Raw genomic sequence first — 19,517 nt, forward strand, 5'->3', positions numbered from 1 at the left:
AGTCAAATATGAAGTAATTCAGCTCTGGCTGGTGTGGCCCAGTGGAATGAGCACAGACCTGTGAACCAAGAGGTCACTGGTTATATTCCCATTCAGGGCACATACCAGGGTTGTGGACCAGGTCCCCAGTTGGGGGGGTGCAAGAGGCAACCAAATCTCTTGCACTCACTTTTTCTCCTTCCCTTCCTATATCTCTAAAGTAAATAAATAAAATTTTAAAATCCTAAAATAAAAAAGTAATTCAGATAGAACTGCATATTTAATCTACCTATTAGGTGGATTAAGCTTTACAAAATCACCATTTAAAATTTTTTTCTTTTTTTTTAAAGAAGACCTGACTTTCTTTCTTTCTAAGGTTTTATTTATTTATTTTTAGAGGGGAAAGGAAGGAGAGAGGGTGAGAAATATCAATGTGTGGTTGCCTCTTGTGCGCCCCCTGCTGGGAACTGGCCTGCAACCCAGGCATGTGCCCTGACTGGGAATCAAACCACGGTTGTTTGGTTTACAGGCCCGTGCTCAATTCACTGAGCCACACCAGCCAGGGCTTAACAAAATTTTTCATGTTAATTCCCATGAGTTCTATTTTAAATGTTGAGAAGTATCACTACAATAATGATTTCTGATTTGGAGACTTAAAGGTACTTAGGCTTCCAATTTTGACTAATTAACCCATTTAGACAATTTGCCACATATGCCAGGGGGTACATTAAGTGAAAACAACCCATTTCGAGGCAATCTATGGGAATGAAGCAAGGTCATAGAGCGAGTTAACACTCTCGCCTTACTTTTGTGAAATGGCTGATGCCAGGGCTGGAACAGATAAATTACAAGATGAACCTGGAATGTCTTAACAGTGCCAGAAAATAAGAAAGGACTTAAAAAATGATGAGGACATCTCAAAAAGACACAGGAATCGGCTCTTCTAACAGGCTCCCATTGGCTAAGTCTTGGATAACCTGAGCAGTCAATCACGATAGTAAATGCGTTAAACCATTTAATAATAAAAAATCCATGAGTCCATATCAATGATATTAATCAACTAACGAATGGGGCCGAGGGGAAGCTCTTCCATAGAGTAGCATTGCAATTAACAAGGGCAGAGTGAACAATGGGATCAGCATCTGCAATCAGCACAGTAATCTTTCCCACGCTACAACTACCAATGGATGTTAAAATTAATGGACAAAAGTACAATGAGAAAAATATGTTTACAGTCTCAAAATATGTCCCCACAAGATATTTCTTGATTACAAAGGATAAAGTCATAGTTGTAGCGAAACCCAGCAGACATCGCATTAACCAGGCGTCTACATTAATCAAACCTAATGGTACAGACTGAAGCCCCAGGCCCTTCACCTTCCCCTCACGAGGCACTGAAAAGGCTACACCACCAGTTCTGTAGCATTCCTCCCATAAGCGCTTAAGCTCCATCTAATCGTGAGGAAACATCAGACTACTGCAAACTGAACAACCTTCTACAAAACACCTGCTCTCTATTTCTCAAAAGTGTTGAAGTCATGACAAACAAATGGGAGGGAAAAAAACAAAAAGACCGAGTGGCCCAGACTGGGACAGAACGAAGAGACTTAACTGAAAGCCGATGTGTTCAACGTGTGACCTTGCCCTGTGTCCTGGACCAAAGGACATCACGGGCAAAACTTATAAAAGGCCAGACTATAGTATTACAGAAATTTTAATCTCCTGATTTCAGTAACAGTACTGTAGTTACATGAGAAACATACTTGTTTTTAGAAGCATATAATGAGGAGTACACATACCTAATCTCAAATGTCTCACCAAAAAAAATCACACAGTGAAAAAAAAAGAGAAACATAACAAAGCAAAAATATTAACATTTGTGGAAAGAATCTGGGCAGTTTTTTAAATCGGGGAATTCTGGGTTAATATTTTGGCAACTTTTAAAAATATGAAATAATTGCAAAATTATAAGTTAAAACCAAAATTTAACTCAGCTTAGAACCCAGGGATAAGAGAGAGGAGACGAATTCAAGTCCTTCCTTCAAGACCCTGTATTTATAAGGATCACCAAGAAAAGAAGCTAACTGTCCCCACTTTCTGCCCTAGTTAATGTGCTCCTAACAACGGTCACTCGGGGGTTTATAACAGGGTTAGTGAGCGGCACTCACATCGTTTCTTCATCGATGTCATTCTCCTCCGTGTTACTCGTTGCCGTGGAACTGGCAGAGGAGCTGCTGCCGTCGAGGTGATTGACTTCATCTTCGCCAACAAGATCCAGATCCAGATCCCCGTCCGAAAGCTCGTGCTAGAACAAGGCAAAGAAACAAGATTTTAGTATTGAAGGATAGTTCAACATGGCCCAAGCAGCAAACGATAATGTAATACTCTGAACTCTCTGCTCCCATGCCTAGGTGGCTGAGCCCTGAAGAGAAAATCTCACAACCACATTACCTAGTACTACTAATAATTTATTGCTGCTAACTTCAGCTTGGCTCTCAATGTAACTGGAAATGCTTCATATATTCCGTGTCAGCTTCCAGTAAGACTCCATACGGAGTAACATTCCAAATTATCATTCCTCAAATCCTCCCTAACCTCTATTACCTGTATGGTCATTGTAAAACTCTGTCACTAACATGCACAAAAGATACTTAAAAATAAACATAAATTCCCCCAACTTTCAGCTGCCCTCCCTGTAAACTCCATCCTACCCTTCCTCAACCTCATCCTACCAAAAGGTTAACCTGAGTGGCTCCTTCACAACCCCTAGTAATCTCCTTACATATGCTGTTTTGTCAGTACCTTAAACTTGTCTTCACTGTCTCTCCCTGACGGCTCCACTGCAGTGTACACCTGAAGTCTCAAAAAGCTGTCTCTGTATCTCTGCCTCACCTTAAACATAAACCACCATGTCTTGAATTTTCAATCTGGGTGTTGTTTAGCTGGGACAAAACCCGGCTAGTTCCCAAATCATAAATCATCTACATATGCAATGGTAAGGTATTTATTAGTTTCAGTGAATGGAAATAAAACACATTTTTAAAATTCACAACCAATACAGGTTCTAGAATGCACATCACAGCTTATTTTGTAAAATATAATTTTCAACAATAAATTAATTTTAAAACCCCATAACATGTTGATTCAGCAACTTCTGACTTAACATTTCTAGAAGGACATACACTGATAATAAAAATAAACGGACAAGATTTTCAGCACACTGATCCCCTACATCCTATTATCAAATGCAAATCTAACACTGGTCTAATTATTACATGATAATCTTCATGCTGAATCTTCTCCTCATCTTCATCCTCTCTGGCCTCTCTTATAGAAGCTGAAGTAGGACCATCCTGGAGAAGGACATCAGCACAGGTCCCGGACTTCTTGGATCGTGTCTCAGGAGTGTCATCATTTTGGGGGCTAAGATGATTAGCTGGCGGTGACAAATCTCTTGATTTCTGAGTTCGTGATAACTCAATAGTAAGTCTCTTTTAAGACAAAAACAGTACAAATAAACATGAGTCATAAGCATGAGTCATCTTTTTCTGTGGTACCACAAAAAGTATTTTAAGTAAAACAATATATTTATATGTTCCTAAAACCATTTCTTGTACCATCTTTCTCACGACCTGCTGCCTTCTGCTTACGGAGAAATCTATGACAAAGAAAAACTGCCCAATTTACTCTCATCTTTCTCCTACCCAGTCCAAGCTACACATACATTAGCAAACTCTATATAAACAGAAACAGTTTTAAGTGGCATATTTAACATGAAAACCTCAGAAAGTATGTATTCATTCATAATTTCCTCCCTCATTTATTAACCACTCTTGGCACTTCAAACCTTCCACCCCGTACCATTTTCCAATGGTGAAAAGAAACATTCCTTCCATAATTTAGTCAACCCTGTAAAATAAAAAATTAACTGATCCTCCCCAATGTTCAACAATGCTGAGGATTCAAGATGTAGCAATGTTCAGTTGTTCTACGGGTTCGGATCCTCTAAATTCAAGATAGCAAGGGGAAGAGAAATACAGAAATCACTGAAAGAAACTCAGAGATAACCTCAAACTATAGCAGCACCACAACACCAAATTTAATTAATTAATTAAATTTATTTATTTATATTGAATTATATTATACTATTTATTTATTTATTATTTTATTTTTAGAGGGAAAAGGGAGGGAGAAAGAGAAGGAGAGAACCATCATTGTGTGGTTGCCTCTCGAGAGCCCCCTACTGGGGACCTGGGCCCACAACCCAGGCCTGTGCCCTGACTGGGAATCAAATTGGGGACCCTTTGGTTTGAAGGCTGGTGCTTAATCTACTGAGCCACACCAGCCAGGGCTATAATACAATTGTATGCAGTGATGCAGATATTTTTATGTAATTCCCAATACAAGCATTTAAAACGTGGTCAGTACAACTAAGGAACTGAAATTTTTCTGTTTTAATTATGTTTGCATAGTCACATGTGACTCGTGACTGCTGAATAGTAGAGAATCAGAGGTTCAAAGACAAGCAAGGATAAAGAACATGGTAACTGGACTTTTCTACAAAATTACAAACAGCAGTAAATATCCAAAATCTAATTACAAATGTTAACAGGCCAGTAAGACAATGAAATACTAAACCACCAAAATATATATTTTTTACTTACCTCTTTAAGATTATTTATTTGTTGGATATAGCTAGTTTGTGCAGCCTCCAATTGAGTAATATACCAATGCTGGTCCCGGCATTTTTGAAAGAAAGTTGGTGAACGAACCTGAAACCTTAAAAGAATAGCTGCACATGAAAAATAATCCAAATAGTAAAATATTATCAACCAAGCCTTGAAACTATAACTATAAATTCTAAAATGTTAAGCTTCATTACACTGTAATGCAAAAGTTAAAATGAACTCAGAGTTCCTCATATCCACCATTTATAAATACAGTTCACAAATCATAGTAAAAAAGGTTCTGAAAAGTCATCTTTAAGTCATTTGTCTAAACTTACTGTAGCTTTCTAAAGAATTACCATGACCTATCATGGTTAACCTATTAAAGCATATATATTATAATAATCTAGCTGAAATTCCATCCTGACCATGAGTCGGGAAGAACGGGACCACACACTGCAGGGAGGAGGAGGCTACCACTTTCTTTCCCCTTTCTGGACTAGGTCAGACCCTAGCGAAACAGGCCATCTGTTTTAGGCACTGCTTTTCCCCCTTCCTTCTTGCACCTCACATTCCCGTATTTCCTTCTCTTCAGTAAAAAAATCATGTCAAAAGTTAACTACCCAGGACTGCTTTAGAGTTCCCCCAAGGAGCCTCATGTTCTCCATAATGTATATTCCCAACCCCTCCAGGTAGCAGTTTAAAATAAAAACTCTCCATGTATTACAATATGGTGTATTTTAGCTAAAGTTAAGGAAAAAAACACACAAGTATCTATATTAAAGCCTATTAATGGAAAAATCACAGGACCTTAATATATTCAGGGCCATCTGTAGTTTTTTAAAAAAGTAATATTTATTAAGGCAAAACACAAAACAAAACACAACAAAATTTCTGCCTTTGTTACAAAGCCAAACATGACTCCATTTACGGTGAAAAAAATTACAGTCATATATAAATAGGTTTCTGAAGAGTCATAAAGACTAATTTGGAAGCCTGTAACATAAGGCCTTGCCAATGTTATGTTAACTATCATTCCATTTCTTTTCCCACAATTTTACAGCTCGTGTAACAACCTCCTGACCGTCTAACAGCTATCTGCAGGAGGTCTCCACTCTCTCATAAGGATCCTCAGACATCAGAGGGTAGAAATGACTTACCCACAACCATTCTGCCTGGGTGCTGCCCAGACAACATACACTAATAAGACATTGGTAAGACTTTCTAAGGAGAGTATCTTTGAATGACTAATAAAACCATGGCCAACCTTGCATTGTTTTTAGTATTTGTGCCATTAAAACCAAAGGAAGCACAAAATTCTTTAACTTTCCTTTTAATAAAATATATACTTACACACAGTCACAGAAAAGCCTTAAGTAACTTTCTAATACGTACATAAAAATCCACCAGCATCTTTAATTGAGGTTTCAATTGGGAAGTCTGTCGTTAAGCATCATGAGTGCTAAGATCACGAAAAGCCTCCTCGTCATGACCCCGCAGCGATCCATTCATACTGCTGGGACAGCACTATCTTACAGAACAACAAACTGTTTTTATCTGCCCATTTCATCTTGAGTTTCCTGATGACAAAAACCATTTCTTACTCTCTTAATATTAGCTCAATGACAGGCCCAGTCTCAGTAAATGTTGCTAAATAAGTGATCATTAAACACAACAGGAATCTGTTCCTGTACTAGGTCTGTAAGAAAAAGTTGTTATAAATAGGGATGGCCTAAATAAAGAACTACAAGTAGGATAAACTGCATTAAAAAAAGAAAACCCACACAGACTGCCACCAGGAAGATTCAGCATCGCCAAAGCTCCAGCCAGGAGAGGACTAAGGGTACAAGAAGGGCTCTCTTGTAGGATGGTAAGATTGATATTTGAGTAATTTTGCGATCTTCTCTAAGATTAAAGTGCAACATTGCAACTAATTACTTCTTTTGGTGAATAATGTTTTTAAAATACAAAAAAAAGTTATAATATGGAACTAAACTAATCCCCCAAAGACAACAAGAACATGAATGTATTTTCTGCATTAAAAATGTAATAATCTCTTTTTCACTTTCTGTTCTCCCAGAGAAGTTAGGAAGACCACATAATAGTCGAGGTGGATGTAACAGCAACTCCTCAGCATGCTTAAGAACAAAGTGCTCAGACTGAGCGAAATTTAAGAGTATATCAAACTACTTCTAAGGAAAAAAAGTGTTTAAAATGGTCTTGATGAAACCTTTCTAAAATGTTAAACACAATGCAACCTCTCATTTTAAAACACATTTGAGTATATCTATTTTAATCCTCATCTGAAGGCATTTTTTAATTGCTTTTACAGGGAGGGGAAGGGAGAGAGGGAAGAAGAGAGAGAAACATCGTTGAGAGAGAGATGCATCCACTGGTTGCCTCTCATACATGCCCAGACTGGTGATCTTAAACACCCGGACTGGGAATTGAACCTGCAACCTAGCTATGTGCCCTGACCAGGAACTGAACCTGCAACCCTTGGTTACAAGACAACACTCCAACCGAATGAACCACACTGGCCAGGGCTGAATCTATTTTTTATATACTCAAGCCCTCATTTTCATCAACAAATTAAAACCTCTTGTAATGATGACCAAAGCTTCTGACTTGTAAAGTTTACCCTACATTAACTGTTTGTTTTTTTGTGGCTTGAAAGTTTGTCCTGCCCTTTCTTGAAAATAATACACCAACTACTATCAGTTTATTTTCCTCAGCTTTTGACTCTATTCCCCTACTTTTAATTTGCTATTATCTGGAAGGATCTGAAAATCTTTTTGTAAAACTAAGCTTGTAAAACCAGTTATCCAAATATGAACAATGTCAAGTGAGAAAAATAAGTCTGTGATTTTTTGTTATTTTCTGATTTGCAAATAATGAGGTTGCAAGAAGTTCAACAGATAAATGGGACCTTACTGCATTTAGCAGAAATAGTTTCCTTTTTATGGAATTACTAACTAGATGTCAAACACGTTTCTGAACAACTTACCACTGACTACACAGGACTCCTAAAATGAAATGGTTAAGAACACAGTGAGGTTACGGTTAGTATGAACTTCAATCTTCAACTCTGTTAAATAAATAGACTTTAAAAGAAAGTTCTGGTGACATTATGGCCTCACAATAAAAGCTACAACATCAAATGTTTCCTACCTTAAAATCACTGTATCATTTTGTCGATTCAAGTATCCTTCATTTGCAAGTAAGTCCAAACGGAAAAATCTATTATAACCCCAGCATTCTCCAACTTCAAAGTCAGATGCAAATTCTCGAATGATATTTTTTGTAGGGTCATTGCAGGACTGATGAACCATTTCCACACGATATTCATATCTCAAATTGAAAAAGAGAGTATTAATATAGTTGGTGAACCAAAATAAAACACAGATGAAATGATTACTTGCAAAGAAACTTATCAATATATACAATGACATTGCTTTCAGAAGGACCATACTATGTACAAAGACAGCAGTGATGTGAGAATGGGCTACCACAACATGACTGGCACCAGGTCCTTCTTTCCTCACAGTGTTTATCTATACAGCAGATATAAAACATCACCTCCGTAAATAAATGCGTTTGTATAAAATAGTACTTTCAAAGCGACTTTTTGTTTTGGCAAATCTACATATTTTTTCATATAGTCATTACCTATTATTTCCTCACACATGAAAATTCTGCCATTTTCTTTGACATCTATCACTATACAATTTTAAAATAAACAAATTTTGAAATATTCTACTTCATTTTCCAACTCAAGTTATAATAAATTAACTGTGCATTCAGAAATTCAAGCCTATAAACTTTTCTAGCAGAAAATAAGTACACATTGGGAAAGCCAATATATTCAGATTTCCCTATCTTACAGAGTACATTTTTACTACTAAAGCACTACGACCACAGGAAGAAAGGTGAAGAAATAAAAACAATTAGAAGGAACACTCAATACTAACATGGATGAAAAGGGGGTCTACAGAAAGTCACCTCCCGGGGTGATCTGACCATAAGTTCCTAAGTGGGCGGGGCATGGTGCCAGTCTCACCCCAGGCCTCTAACTCCTGTAGTGAAAGGTTTTAAGCTACCCCGGGCCATTCTTCCTGTGCGTCTAGGTCAGCACACCTAGAAATAATAACCTTGGAAGGGGTTATTCAGGCTCAAAAGCACACAATCTTAACTATCCTTTCATCTACTCCCCTCCTTGCTTTCTCCAATCTTACATCCCCTCCTGAATTTGAAACACACAAAAGCAGCTGTAAGCCTGCTGTTCTTGGGAGGATACGTCATCAGTTGGGCTCAGTAAATTTTTATAAAACTTTATTTTTATATAAGTTTGGACATTCTCACATCAATAGTAGCCACAAAAGTTACTTTTTTGGTGGAGGTAAATTTTGTGTTTTAAATTTTATTTTTCAACTAGTTTTTATATTTAATACTATTTTGTATTAGTTTTAGGTATACAGTAAGGTGACACAGTAGCTCAACCTGATTACTTCTACTGGTAAAGGCAAAAGAAAAAATTACAACTCTTTACCTACAAATAGCACACATATTTCTTTAAGTACTACCAAATGACTTTTATATTAGTGTCTCTCACTGTACGTTATCTAGATTGATGACACAAAAAACTAACCAAGATAGAAGCTGTGATATTCTGTCTGTCTGGATTTTACAGAAATTGTAAGGCCAGCTATACAGTACAAAGGGTACCATTCATTGCACCAGATATAAATCCAAATACTGATGCATAATTGATTTTGACAAGGGTGCCAAGACCTTTCAACATTAAAAAAAAAAGACAGAGATAGAAGTCTTTTCAATGGCAAAGTCTTTGCCCTGGTCAGGGCACATGACGAATGTTCCACTTAAACAGGTGGAACAACAAATCAATCCCTCTCTCCCACTCTTTCCCCCCACCACCTCTCTGAAAGCAATTAAAAAATATCCTTAGTTGAGGATAAAAGAAATAAAAATAAGTAATGAAAAACTCAAAACTCATAAAGAAATAAGTATACTAAAAAATCTGGGAAGAAAGACATTAATACAGATGGTCAAATACAACCAGGATCAAGACAGGTAAAAGTTTAAAATCAATATAAACATTTTTGAGAAATCAGTTCTTTTGAAAGAAAATGCATATAATGTCTGAAAAAAGACCATTCTTTTATCTGCATTAGTTCTTTGAAATCATGGCAAATATAAAGCTGTAATTCTAATAAAGATGGCAATTAATACAAGACAAAATATTAACATAGTACCTCAACCCCAACCTTACATAAAACTAAAACCTTAAATTTGAATGTTCCAACAATTTCAATTCTTTCCTTCTACCAAACTGAAAGCCTGGATAAATTTAACAACTGTTAAAACTTTCAGTCTCATTAAAATTACTCCCTCAGAAAAATTCTCTTTCCTTTAAACAACTCAAAATTCCCTTCTCTAAAACAAGTCATTCAGCATACAGCGTTAATAGTCAACTCCACGACGTCATTCAAGTGCAGATTTCCTGAAAGCCCACACCCACGTATGCTAACGCACACCTATTAAGTAGAGAAATGTAAGCATAATAAAATTATGAAAGTGCTTCTGCAGGGTCCCAGGTGATATTAAAATGTGGATAATTATATAGTATTTTTATTCCACATTTTGACAGTTAAACTACCTCACTGTTACACTTTTAATTCGATAATTGAATGACATTTCCATATTTAATGAAAAAGTATCGACACTCTTCTCTAAAATTACTGAAGTGTTAAGAGAATTAACAGACAAGACAATCTGCTTCTTTCAGAACAGAACGGTCTTATTAAGGTAATTAGATAATGTCTAACAAATACACAAATTCTAATCTTTTTCAACCTTAGTATCCTGAATGTTAATATTTCATTATCACTAATGTTACTGCTGTTTGTAAGACAATATAAAGCTTTAAGTTACTGACGTGTACACAGTCAACAATAAAAGCACCAAGATGAAATTAAAGACAACAGAAAAGTCACAAAATCTCTGTATCATTTAAGAGAGAAAGGAGAATCTTCCCAAAGCAAGAAATAGAGGTAAATCAAGAAAGAGATTAATCAAGATTAAAATGAAGGAGAGAATCCTAGAAGTAGCAAGAGATAAGGGGACAGTCACCTACAAAGGAGTCCCCATCAGACTGTCAGCTGATTTCTCAGAAGAGACCTTACAGGAAAGAAGGAGCTGGAAAGAAGTATTCCAAGTCATGAAATCCAAAGATCTACAACCAAGATTGCTTTATCCAGCAAAACTTTCATTTAGAATGGAAGGACAGATAAAGTGCTTCTCAGATAAGATCAAATTCAAGGAGTTCATCATCACCAAGCCCTTATTATATGAAATGTTAAAGGGACTTATCTAAGAAAAAGAAGATGAAAAATATGAACAGTGAAAGGACAGCAAATTCACAGTTATTAACAACCACACCTAAAACAAAAGCAAACCAAGAGGACAACTAGATCAGGAGTGGAACCATAGAAATGAAGATCACATGGGGGGTTAGCAACAGGGGAGTGGGAGGAGGAGAAGGGGGGAGAAGGTACAGAGAATAAGTAGCACAGACGGTATGTAGAAAATCGGGGGGAGGGACAGGAATACTATGGGAAACACAGAATCTAAAGAACTTGTGACACATGGACATGAAGGAAAGGTGGGAATGGTGGGGGAGGGGTGTGCAGGGTTGAGGGGAGTGAATGGGGGGAATGGGACAACTGTAATGGCATAATCAATTTAAAATATATTTAAAAAAAAGAGATTAATCAAGAGACAAAGAAAGGCCCAGATTAATGGTAGCAACAGGGACACAAACAGCCATTATCACTGGACTGGTTACAGGAATTCTGCCCAATGTCAACCTCTTCCAATCATAAGAGCCGATGTTCAGGAAATCAAACAGAGCCTGGTGATTAAGGACAAAAAATACAGAGACTGAGAAACAATCTGTGGTAAATGGAATGGTGTTTAACAATGTTAAACCCGAGTGAGTAACTTAACTAAGACACTGTAGTCCCATCTGTGAAACGGGAGTGCTAAAAGAGCCAACGGATCACAAAGTGGAAACAAAGCAAAATAAGTTATGTAAAGTGCGATTTTCAACCAGTGCGCTACAAGATTTTTTTTTAAAACATGCAATACCTGACTATTTAGTCAGCAGCACTGACCTCTTTTCCCTTAGACTGTCAAGTCAAAAAATGACAACAGCCAACACAACAGCCATCCACTGTGAATAAATCAACATTACACTATTTTTTTGTCAGACGGACAAATACATGCTTTGGTGTTCCACAGACTTTTGGCAATTAGTTTATGTGTGTCATGAGATGAAAAGGTTCAAAATCGCTGAGGTGGAGCCTAGTGCGTGCTACAAAGCATATATTCGGCTGCTGGAGTAACAGTGCATACAGTTAAGTGCAGTGTTTCAAGTCACGCAGGAGAACTGGAGCAGAGCTCTGACCAAACACACCTGCAATTCAAAACCAGGATCCTTCCCATATCACTAGCATTTTCACAGTCAGACGCCCCATTGGTGACAAGCATATTCAGTACGGTCAGTCTATGCCAGACGTTGCTGAAGTGGAGGCTGTGCGCCCCTGGGGGCCAGTCCTTACAATCCTTTCAGAGTCAGAAAGTCAAAACCATTTTCAAAATGGTAGATATTATTTGCTTTTTATACTCTGTTGACATTTGCATTAATGGTGAAAAAGCAATGATGGTTAAAATGTACCAGTAATTATTACATTATTCATCACCACATACTTTCAGATGAGAAGAAAACTGCTGTTTTTCAAGAATGTCTTTAATCAAGTAGCAAAAAAATGATAAATGTTATTAAGCTTCAATTCTTGGTGTCACAAAATGGAAAGTATACATGAAGCATTTGCGCCGAATCATGGTGTGCAGTGGNGCTGAAGTGGAGGCTGTGCGCCCCTGGGGGCCAGTCCTTACAATCCTTTCAGAGTCAGAAAGTCAAAACCATTTTCAAAATGCTAGATATTATTTGCTTTTTATACTCTGTTGACATTTGCATTAATGGTGAAAAAGCAATGAAGGTTAAAATGTACCAGTAATTATTACATTATTCATCACCACATACTTTCAGATGAGAAAAAAACTGCTGTTTTTCAAGAATGTCTTTAATCAAGTAGCAAAAAAATGATAAATGTTATTAAACTTCAATTCTTGGTGTCACAAAATGGAAAGTATACATGAAGCATTTGCGCCGAATCATGGTGTGCAGTGGTTGTCTTGGGGAAATCACTTTGTTTCAGAGTTACAAGCTCATCAGTTACTTTTTTCTGTGAAACATGAGGTTGAGAGAACTGACAAAGAGTATTCAATTGTAGACATCTGACAGATATTTCTGGACCAAAACAACTATGGAAAAGAACTGTCAATATTTGTTGTCAGTGATAAAACATAAGCTTTTTAAAAATCATAATTTTGGAAAATTTATATGTGCCACATGAGCTTAAAAGCTTTCCAATACTTTAGACTTTCCAGATGATATCAATAAATGTGATTATTTGATATTTCAAATGGAATGTGTCAACTGCATATTCAGTAAACCATTCACTTCCAAATGATCAATTCATGATTATAAAATCATGCACAAATAAAAGATCCAATACCAGAGAAAGCACTGGAATTGTTATTGATTTTGAGTGAACAACTTTCATAAAGTATAACTGAATAAAGCTAAACATATTTTAAGTATGTAACTTGGGAACTTCTGACATGTATACAGTGTGGGACAAAAGAGGTTTATGGTTGTTTGTATAGAAAACAATATAATAATAATAAATAGTACAAGAATAAACTGTGTTCTGCATACTCACAGATGTAACCTACTTTTGCCCCACCCTGTATATTCATGAAACCACTGCCATTAGCACAATCAAGATACAAAACATATCCCTCATGTTCCAAAGTTTCCTCTGTCCTGGCTCGGTGGCTCAGTTGGTTGGAGCATCAGCCTGTGCACCAAAAGACTGTGGATTCAACCCCTGGTCAGGGCACATGTCTAGGCTGCAGGTTCAGTCCCCAGGCATGGGAGTACAGGAGGCACTGAACTGATGTTTCTCTCATATTGTTGCTTTTCTCTCTCTCCACTCCTTTCTCTCTAAAATCAATCAACATATCTTCAGGTGAGAATTTTAAAATCAATTATTCTTATGGTTGTGGGTTTATTTCTAGATTCTCTACAGTATTCCATTGATCAATTTGTCTATCCTTCTGATAACACTATTTGTCTTAAGCTAATGATAGCTTTATAATAATGCTTACACTCTTGCAGTTTAGCCCTCAAATTTTCTTTTGATTCCAACGATTTTCTATTGTTTTTGTTTTCCTTTCACTGCACTCTGCTTCAATCTTTGTTTTCCTTTCTGCTGCTTACTTTAAGTTCATTTTTTCCCCCTAGTTTAACAGGGTACTCATTGAGATTATTAATTTGCAACATTTCTGCTATAAATTTCCCCCTACCTATTGCTTTAGCAGCATACAAAAAAATTCTGGTATGTCAGATTTGCATTTTTAATCAATTCAAAATACTTTTTAAAAATCCCTTATGATTTCCTCCCTCTTTGATCCAGCGATTTAGAAAAGTATTATTTAACTTTCAAATATTTCAGATTTACTAAATCCGTTATCAATATCTAAAATAATTCCATTATGGTAAGAGAACATACTTTAAACAAATTAAATCCTTTTGAATTTATTGAGGCATTTAGGTCCCAGAATATGATTTACCTTGGTAACTATTCTTTATTGAAGTAAGAATAATTTTAATTCTATTGACACAACAGATCAAACATTATATATATATTAATCAGGTCAGGTTGTTTAATAGTGTTCAAATGTGCCACATCCTTGATGATTTTATTCCTATTTGTTACCCAACTGAAAAACATAGTTTTTGTCTATTTCTTCTTGTATGTCTATTAGCTTTTGCTTCATGTATTTTAAAGATCTCTTATCAGGGACATAAACATAAATATTTAGAATAGTTATACATTCTCTTTGTTAACTGATCCTTTTATCACTATGAAATATACTTCTTTATCTCTGATGATATTTTTTGCTTTAAATCTTTGATGTTAAAAGAGCAATTCTAGCTTGCTTTTGTCTAGCACTAGTATATCTTTATATTTATAGTGTACTTCTCGTGGGCCGTATGTACTTTTTGTTTTCTCTGATCTGACAATCTTTCTCTTTTAATTAGTGTGTTTAGGCCATTTACATTAATATATGTTGGTATTTGTTCCATTATGTACTTTATTACCTATCACCCCTTTCTCTGCCTTCATTAAGTTTGCATTTTATTCCCTTTACTGCTTTATTAGCCATATGTCATCATTTTAGCAGCGGCTTTATACTTTATCGTTGTGGTAGGCGGAATGATGTTGCCCACCAACTCAGCCCCCCAAGATATCCACATCTTACTCCCTGGAACCTATGAATGTCACCTTTTATGGCACAGAAGGAGCGTATACAGCTGTGATTCAACTCAGGATCTTGAGTGGAAGGGACTACACTGAATTATTCATGTGGACACTGAATATAATTACAAGTGTCCCTGTAAGAGGAAAACAGAAGATTTGACAGAGACAGAAAAAGACAAGGCAATGTGTCCTAAGGCAAAGACAGGAATGACGGGCTCACAAGCCAAGGAATGCTGGCAGCCACCAAGCTGACAGAGACAAGGAACGGATTCCTCCTAGTGCCTCTGGAGCATTACAATAGCCACCTGCTGAAACCTTGATTTTGTCCTAGCAAAGAGCTCTTTTAGATTTTTGGTCTCTAATACAAAAAAATTTCTATTGTTTTAAGCCAACAACTCTGTGATAATTTGGTACAGCAAATTACCAAATTATCAAATTATTAATTACCAAATTAATTTGGTCCAGGGAGTAAGATGTATTTGGTACAGCAATGACAAAGGAAACCCAACAGAATAGTACGGAACTTATCGCAGTCTGCCTTTATTACTATACCACTTCACATTGGAATCTCAGGAAATTGTTTCCTCACTCTACCTTTTGGCCTTTATGCTTGTGTCATGTATTTTACTTCTACAAGTGATAAACCATAAAATATAATGTCAATATTTTTGTTTAGTCAATTAGTAATTTTAATGGAATTTTAAAAAAGATTTTATTTATTTTTAGATGGTAAGAGAGGAAGAAAGAGGGAAACATCGGTGTGTGGTTGCCTCTCACACACAACGGCCCCTACTGGGGAGCTGGCCAGCAACCCAGGCATGTGCCCTGACTGGGAATCAAACCAGCAACCCTTTGGTTCACAGGCCAGCACTCAATCCTCTGAGCCACACCAGCCAGGGCAGGAAAATTTTTTCTATTTACCCATATAATTTCCATTTCTGCTGTTCTTCATTCCTTTGTTTACAATATATTATTTTGTTAAAGATTTTATTTTTAGAGAAAAAGGAAGGGAGAGAAAAAGGGACAGAAAGATCAATATGTGGTTGCCTCTCACATGCCCCCTACTGGGGACCTGGCCTGCAACCCAGGCCTGTGCCCTGACTGGGAATTGAACTGCTGATCCTTTGGTTCACATGCCGGTGCTCAATCCATTGAGCCACACCAGCCAGTGCCCCTTGTTTAGATTCAGATGTCCAACTATTATTACTTTCCTTCTATGTAAAGCATGTACTTTAACATTTCTTATATATTAGGCCTGAAAATGTCTTCATTTCACCTATTTTAAAAAATATTTTTGCTAAATACAAAATTCTAGGTTGTTTCTTCCCTTCAACCCTTCTGTCTCTTTACTATCATTTCACCAGTATTGTTTCCATTGGAAAAATCTTGATTTCATCCTTATCTTTGTGCACTTACAAATGTCTTTTTTTCCATTGCCAGTTTAAAATGTGTTTATCACTTGTTTTGAGCAATTTGATTATAATGAGCTTTGATGTAGCTTTCCTGTCTCAAGTGCTTAAAGTTCACTGAGCTTTCCAAACTGGTGGTTTAAAACTTTTATCAAGCTTGGAAAGTTTTCCCCATTTAAAAAAAATGTTTTTTTCTTCAGATCCTCTCCTTTAAGAACTCTAGTTATCTGTAAATTAAGTTGCTTCAAGTTCTACTGCTTTAGAATTTGGTTTCTATGTTTCTTGGACAATTTCTATTGCTATGGGTTCGAGTGTATTTGCCTTTTCTTTTGCAGTATCTATTCTGATATTCATGCGGTCCAGTGTATTTTTCATCTCAAATTCAGTTTTCAAGTACAATTGGAGTCTTTTGTATCTTCCATATATCTACTTATGAACAAATGGAATAGTTGTAACTGTCTTAAATGTCCTTGTCTCCTATTTCTCACATGAAAATTCAGTTATCTTTAAGGCATACATTTAGAGATTTTTAAAAAATGCAAAAAACAAGCTTTCTTATCAAATATTATTTCACTTTACAAAAAGTTATATTCACAGAAAAGGTTCTTCATATTAATATATAATAGGATTATGATTTTTAAGTGAATTAATATAGTTTTAAAAATCTTGTTTTAATTTCTAATTCAGATAATATCAATAAATATATTATACATAAAGAAAAAGTTCTTGTTTATTAACTGACTGGTTATGCTCTTTATTTGTTATATCTTCTTACCTCTGTGAATGCCAATTAATCTTTTTTAAAAAAGATTTTATTTACTTATTTATTTTCAGACAGAGGGGAACGGAAGGAAAAAGAGAAACATCAATGCATGGTTGCCTGTAGCACCTCCCCTACTGGGAACCTGGCCCACAACCTACGCATGTGCCCTGACTGGGAATCGAACTTTGGTTCATAGGCTGGTGCCCAATCCACTGTGCCACACCAGCCAGGGTTTGTCAATTAATCTTTGATTGGCAGCAAATATAAATTTTACTTTGTACGATAGTGGGTGCTTTTGTAATCTTACAAATTTTCATGAGCTTTGCTCTGGGATAGAGTTATTTGGAAATAACTTGATCCTCTGAAGTCTTACTTTTATTTTTCAGGTAGGTCCAGAGTAGTGTTCAGTCTAGAACTTAACTGTTCCTCTTTACTGAGGCAAAAATTTCCTGAGTATCCCAGATCCTATGAATTATAAACTTCACCACTGTTCTGATGGGAAAAAACACAGTTAGTGGCCCTGTATGAGCACCATACACCACTCCCTGTAATCCTTTCAGATGGTTCTTTCCCCAAACTCAGGTTCTAGTTTTCTCAGGAATGAGACCTGATTGGTCCTCTGCTGAGCCCTTGAAGGGAATCCCTACAGATCTCTGGAGCTCTCCGCCTGTGCAGGGCTCTCCTCTGTTACTCTGTGCAGTACACTGTAGCTACACTGGACTTCCTGGACACTTGGCACCACCTCCTCAACTCAGGAAGCCTGTCAGACTCAGTATCAGTTTCCCCTCCTACGTCAGAGCCTGAAAACTCAAAGCTGTTAATCTGAGGCAACCATAGAACTCAGTTGTCTGTCTCTTGTTTGTTGAAAATTGCTATCATTTGTTGCCTCATGCCCAGTGTCTAGAAAAAGTTATTTTCTTCTTTGGTTGTTGCAGGAGAAAGAGTAACTCTCCTGTTACTCCATCATAGCTGAAAGCAGACATTTCATACTGAACGGAGAGACTTTAATGTAATAAAGTAAAATAAAATGTGCTCATATGGTTTCAGATTCCACATTATAAACCAAATGAGCACTTGTTCAGTTTTGGTGTACTATCAAAGAAGAGTCACAATTATATGAAACTGTTTTTAAAAACGTTTCTTCCTTTTTCATCAAAAGAAAAAAACTTTGGTGATGATGGTAACTAGACATTGTTACAAATCATTTCTCAGTGTATAAAAATATCAAATTACTATAACGTACACTTGAAACTAATGTTGTAAGTTAATTACAGTTCAATATAAATAACAAATAAAATAATAAATATTTCTTCTTAACAAAAAGTAGATTAGTGATTGCCAAAGACAAGGAGAAGAGGAATGGAAGGTAAGTGCTAATGGGTATGAGATTTCTTTGTGGGATGATAACAATGTTTTAAAATTGGGTATCTGTGATGGTTGTAGAACTTGGGGATGATAGAAAAACCTACTGAATTGTACACTTACTTATAAGTTAAATTTGTTGGGATATAAATCAGATCTCATTAAAAAAAATTTCCAACTATGTGATATTCAAAATCTGTGAGACCACTTCAACCAAAACAACTTATTGCACACAAAATAAATATAAAAGCAAATCTGAGGCCCTGGCTGGTGTAGCTCAGTGGTTTGAGCGTGGGCCTGAAAACCACATGATCACGGTTCGATTCCCAGTCAGGGTACATGCCTGGGTTGCAGGCCAGTTCCTGGCAGGGGACACACCAGAGGCAACCATACATTGATATTTCTCTTTCCTTCCTTTCCCCTCTAAAATTAAATAAATAAAATCTTAAAAATAAAAATAAAAAATAAATAAAAAATAAAATACAGGAATATGCATGTTATAAAAAAAAAGCAAATCTGAGAATCCAATCGTCTTTTTTTAAGTCATATATCAAGATATCCAAAAATACAAAATTTAATTTTTCTCACCAAGTATTTTGCTTCAGAAAGTTTTCTCAAGAAAATGTTATTTATGTTAATATACAATAAGTTATATTAAAGTTAATATAATTTTTTTCTCTTTTTTTTTCCCTAGCCTACAAACCAGAAAGTGAGGTGAGTGGCTATTGGTAAGCCAGTCCCCTCCCCTCCTTACGTTCTTCCTAAGAGTATTTATTGTTATTTTTTTAAGTCTCCATCCATCATCGACTCACTCTATACCCTCCCCTCACTCCTGTTTTAACTTCTAATTCAGAAAATGTCAATA

At 36.3% G+C, this 19,517-nt stretch overlaps 1 protein-coding gene across 3 annotated transcripts in view; it reads right to left on the reverse strand.

Moving 5' to 3' along the window:
* TRIM37 (tripartite motif containing 37) overlaps nt 1-19,517 on the reverse strand; it is a 101,594-nt gene that overhangs the window by 44,067 nt on the left and 38,010 nt on the right. For all 3 annotated transcript variants that reach the window (XM_037070034.1, XM_037070033.1, XM_037070035.1), the window contains exons 13-16: nt 7,818-7,997; nt 4,644-4,758; nt 3,255-3,470; nt 2,148-2,284 (exon numbers count right to left, since the gene is read on the reverse strand). In XM_037070034.1, coding sequence (XP_036925929.1) covers nt 2,148-2,284; nt 3,255-3,470; nt 4,644-4,758; nt 7,818-7,997 — 648 coding nt within the window. The remainder of the gene's footprint in view (nt 1-2,147; nt 2,285-3,254; nt 3,471-4,643; nt 4,759-7,817; nt 7,998-19,517) is intronic.

Source organism: Sturnira hondurensis, unplaced genomic scaffold, assembly GCF_014824575.4.
Source record: "Sturnira hondurensis isolate 20B ecotype Veracruz unplaced genomic scaffold, ASM1482457v3 Scaffold0018728, whole genome shotgun sequence".
NCBI lineage: Eukaryota > Metazoa > Chordata > Mammalia > Chiroptera > Phyllostomidae > Sturnira > Sturnira hondurensis.